Genomic DNA, 4546 nt, shown 5'->3' with positions numbered 1-4546 from the left:
AACGACAAGCCCCACGGGGAGGGCATGTTGCGCCTGAGTGAGTGCCCCGCCCCGCCCCAGCAAGCCCCGCCCCCAGCGACCTGCAGGCCCCTTTCCTCCCCATCCGGCCACGCCCCTAGGCCCTGCATGGCCACGCCCCCACCGGACCACGACCCGCGCTAAGCCACGCTTCTGTGTGGGTTAAGGTGAATGGGAGGACTGGATCCCTCCCTTCAGGAAATTTATAATCTAATAGGGAGCCTCACAATGAACACATACATGACTAAGGCCATTTCTTTTGGTCACAATAATCATAGCCTACGCTTACACACCACTGAGCTCAACCCTCACAACAATCCTATCAAATACATACTCTTATCATCCCCACTTTACAAATGAACTGAGGCATGGAGGTGAAGTTACTCGCTCAAGGTCACGCAGTCTGTTATTTGTGGGGTCAAAAGTGCTAAGGAATTCTCCTTAGAAAGGAGGAAGGTGTGTTGGGAAACGTCAAAGGAATTGGGGGCAGGGGCTATTTAGCTTGACTATGGTCAAGGAATGCCTCCCTGAGGAGGTGACATTTGAACATTTGAAGAGACCTGAAGGAAGAGAGGAGTCGAATATGCTCTGAGCTCAGGAAGAGCGATCCCAGGCAGAGGGAAGAATAAGAAGCCCAGACTGGTGTCAGGACTTAACAATCTTCTCTCTGCAAAGCAACCAGAGTGAGCTTTTTATTTACTTATTTTTATTTTTGGTGGATGGCCAATACAGGGATCGAACCCTGGACCTTGGTGTTACTGGCACCATGCTCTAACCAACTGAGAACTGGTCAGCCTAGAGTGAGCTTTGTAAAGCCCGAGTTGGACCTCATTATTGCCCTGCTTTTGACCCTTCCATAGCTCCCTAGTGCCCTCAGACTGACTTCGAGGCCCTTGCTGTGGTCCTTGGGGTCCAGGATGATTCGGCCCTACTCCCTCCTCCAGCTTCACCTCCTACTTCTCTTCCCTGGGACTCCCTTGGTTTTGGCCATACTAACATTCTGTCAGTTCCTCCACACTTTCTGCCTCAGGGGCCCCTGCACTGCTGTTCCCTATTCCTGGAATTCTGTTCCCTAGATCTTTGCATTGTTCCCTCCTCTAAGAGGCCTTCCCTGTCCATTTCACCTAAAGCACCTTCTTCCCATTATTCTCAACACCTACTTTCTTTCCTTCCTAGCACTAGTGCATAATCTTGGGCAAGTTACTTTGCCTCTCAGTGCCTCAGTTTCCTCATCTGTAAAATGGGAATAATAGCAGTACCCATTTCACAGAGCTGTGGTGAGGATTAGACGAGTGAGTCTGCATGAAATACCTGACTCATAGTAGACTCTGTGTAAAGCTGGTATCATGGTCCCTCCAGACTGTGAGCTGCATAAGGACTGGGACTGTACCTGTTTGGTTCCCCAAGTTCTCCAAATCACTGTGTGCCTGGCCTACACAGTACGTACTCTTTGTGAGAACACAAACCAGAGCCCAATCTGCTTAAAACTCAAGATTCCAACTTCCAATGAGATTCAGCCAAGCTGAGGTATTGGCGCAGCTGGGGAGGGTTAGGGCAGCCACTTCTGTTTGACATTCTTAGTCCCCAAGCACTCCAGCTCTGTGCCTGCCTTCAGTGAGCATCTCCTATTAACAGCCTGCCTTTAGTGAGTGCCTGCTGTGCCCACAGCATGAAAGCTTTAAGTTTGTCTTTTCTAACGGTCTGGACTCTGCAGCCAGCTGCCTGGGTTCAGATCCTGGCTTTGAGCCCTTACTAGCTGGGTGATGTTGGGCAATTTGCTTAAACTGGGCTATGGTTTCTTCATCTGTAAAGTAAGGATAAAAGTAAAACTTCACTCCTAGGGTTACTGTGAAGGTGAGATTTATATTGTAAATTGCTTAGCATGATGCCTGACACATACTAGTAAGTGCTCAATGATAATATTACTAGCTCATACTTGTCAGTAAACTGCAGCTGGTGGAGGGCCCAGCCTGGTGGTCTAGCCTGGTTTGGTGTTCCCTGCACCCACATCCCCCTGTCCTTTCTCCCAGAGAACAGAAACCGCTACGAGGGCTACTGGGAGAGAGGCATGAAGAATGGGACAGGGCGTTTCTTCCACCTGGACCATGGCCAGCTGTTTGAAGGCTTCTGGGTGGACGATGTGGCCAAGTGTGGCACAATGATTGACTTTGGCCGTGATGAGGCCCCTGAGCCCACCCAGTTCCCCATTCCTCAGGTGGGCAGCCCTCACTAGGGCCCTGTGGCCACATCCAGAGAGAGACAGAAACTAGCACCCCCCTATCCCTGCCCAGCCCTGTCTGGCCCCACCCAGCCCAGCCAGCGAACAGACCAGGTTTTGTTTTCAGCCAGGGCATCCCCAGGAGGCAGGCAGTAGCTCCCACCCAAAGTGGTAGCCTGAGTCTTCCATGCTCCCCAAACCACCCCTGCCCTGCTTCCCTCCAGGTCAAAATTGTAGACCCTGATGGGGTGCTAGAGGAAGCCTTGGCCAAGTTCAAGAAGACAGAGGAAGGAGAGTGAAGCCACAGACAGAGGAAGGAGAATGAAGCCAGGTGAGGAGTGGACACACCTGTCACCCTCTGATGAGGCTGAGGCAACTCCAGGGCCCGGAACAATGCACAGATCTCCTGGGGTCTCCAAACAGCAGGGGGTGGGTGGCGTGGGGACGGAAGGGGCAAGACCAGAGAAGGCAGGTTCTTGCCTCCTGCTGTCCAGCGGTCCTTTTTTGTTCCTCCCTTTCAAAACCTATTTCACTGAAGACTAGTGCATGCCTGTCCTGCCCAAAGCTTCCCCTTTGCACTCTGGGCCTTCTGGGATGAGCACAGGGTTGGAGTCAAGTGGGCTGCTTGTCCCTAAATGGCCTTGAGTAAGGCCCTGGCCGCCATTTGCACATCTGTCCATTGGGGACTTGTTTGGTCCTAGCCCCTGCTGGGGGGGGTATAAGTGAGGGGGAAGGGCATTGGCACAGCATCTTTCAAATGCCAGCTTGCACCATACCCCTCACCCCTGCAGAGAGAACATCAAAGCTTCAGGAGAAACCCGAGCCCATGTCACCCGACTGCTCAGACCGGTGTGGCTCCACTGGAGGAGTGAGCAGCGACTCTGGGCACACCCTTGGCACCATCAGAGGGTACCTCACTCCTCCCAGCACTGGATTGTTCTCTGTTGATACGGGGGCCAGTGCTTTCCTCCCCAGCTGGCCTTGGGAACCCTCTTGTTACAGCCTTCATTCTATGATCTCATTCCAGAGTGCATGAGAATAAAGGAGAACCAGGTGGCATTAGCCCAGGGCCTATGGTGTGAGGATGGGGGTGGGAGGGGGCTTGGGAGGGATTTCAGGAAGAGAAGGGGGAAGACATCCCACAGGCTGCAGGCGGATACAGGCCTCTGACCTCTGAGATAGCCCAGAGAGGAGAAAAAACCTGTATCCTGCCACATTGGCCACCAAGATTTGATATTAAAACCTGGCTTCTCAACTTAACACAGGGGCTCTCAACCTTGGAATCCCATGGAAGCTTTAAAGGTATGGATGCCCAGAGATTCCCATCTTATTTGTCTGGGGTGAAGCCTGGGCTTTCAAAAAGTTCCCCAGGTGATTTTAATGTGGAGCTAGGGCTGTGTGACCGTAAGCAATTGACCTCAGTTGCCACATCTGTAAAATGAGACTTGGAGACCTCACAGCAGTATTTTGAGGCTTTGATAACAGATCTAATAATGACAAGTAACATGTATTGAGGTTAATTGTGGACCAGAGAGTGGGAGGAGCTTTGCTTAACTCTAATCTAGGCAACATTCCTGAGAGATAAGAGAGACTCTTGCATAAAGGGCAGGAGCAGGAGCTCTGGAGTCAGTGCCTGGGTGTGAAGCCCAGAGCTGTGTGTTCTTGGGAATGTCACCCAAACTCTTTGTTTTCTAAGGTTCCTCACTAGTAGTGTGGGACAATAACGGTACTTACCACCTGGGGTTATTGTGGCTAGCTACTGTGAGGATGAAATAAGGTAGCAGTGCTCAACCGGGTGCAATTTTATCCTGTTCCCCCTTCCCCAGCTCCTCGGGGACATTTGGCAATGTCTGGAGACATTTTTGGTTGTCACAACTGGCAGGGAAGAATGCTACCCACTAGTGGGTAGAGGCCAGGGATGCTATACTGTAAACACTACAAAAGAACTATTCAACCTAAAGTCAAGAATGTTGATGTTGAGGGCTGGCTGGTTGGCTCAGCTGGTTAGAGCATGGTGCTGGTAACACCAAGGTCCAGGATTCGAGCCCCATACTGGCCAGCCATTGAAAAAGAGAGAGTGTTGAAGTTGAGAAACTCTGAGCTATGGTGATGTCTATGGGTTAGAGCATGGTGCTGGTAACACCAAGGTCCAGGATTCGAGCCCCATACTGGCCAGCCATCGAAAAAGAGAGAGAGTTGAAGTTGAGAAACTCTGAGCTATGGTGATGTCTATAAAGCCCTCAGCAAGTGCCTGGCACATACTAAAGGCTCAATAAATGCTCCTTGACATTACTGAGGTTCTCTCTGACC

General features: G+C 51.3%; 1 protein-coding gene and 1 non-coding gene across 2 annotated transcripts in view; both read left to right on the top strand.

Annotated features, from left to right (window-relative positions):
- The window catches only part of MORN3 (MORN repeat containing 3), a 16268-nt gene extending 13733 nt beyond the window's left edge, over positions 1-2535 (top strand). The window contains exons 4-5 of the mRNA XM_008590750.1: positions 2049-2233; positions 2461-2535. Of these exons, the coding sequence (XP_008588972.1) occupies positions 2049-2233; positions 2461-2535 (260 nt within the window). The remainder of the gene's footprint in view (positions 1-2048; positions 2234-2460) is intronic.
- A 1686-nt stretch (positions 2536-4221) lies between these two features.
- Positions 4222-4295, top strand: TRNAT-GGU. Its single transcript has one exon. It is a non-coding gene; the product is annotated as a tRNA-Thr (tRNA).
- The last annotated feature ends 251 nt before the right edge of the window (positions 4296-4546 follow it).

The sequence above is a fragment of the Galeopterus variegatus genome, unplaced genomic scaffold (genome assembly GCF_000696425.1).
Source record: "Galeopterus variegatus unplaced genomic scaffold, G_variegatus-3.0.2 Scaffold6351, whole genome shotgun sequence".
Taxonomy (NCBI): domain Eukaryota; kingdom Metazoa; phylum Chordata; class Mammalia; order Dermoptera; family Cynocephalidae; genus Galeopterus; species Galeopterus variegatus.
The sequence above is the reverse complement of the archived record's forward strand: the minus strand, read 5'-3'. Positions and strand labels throughout refer to the sequence as shown.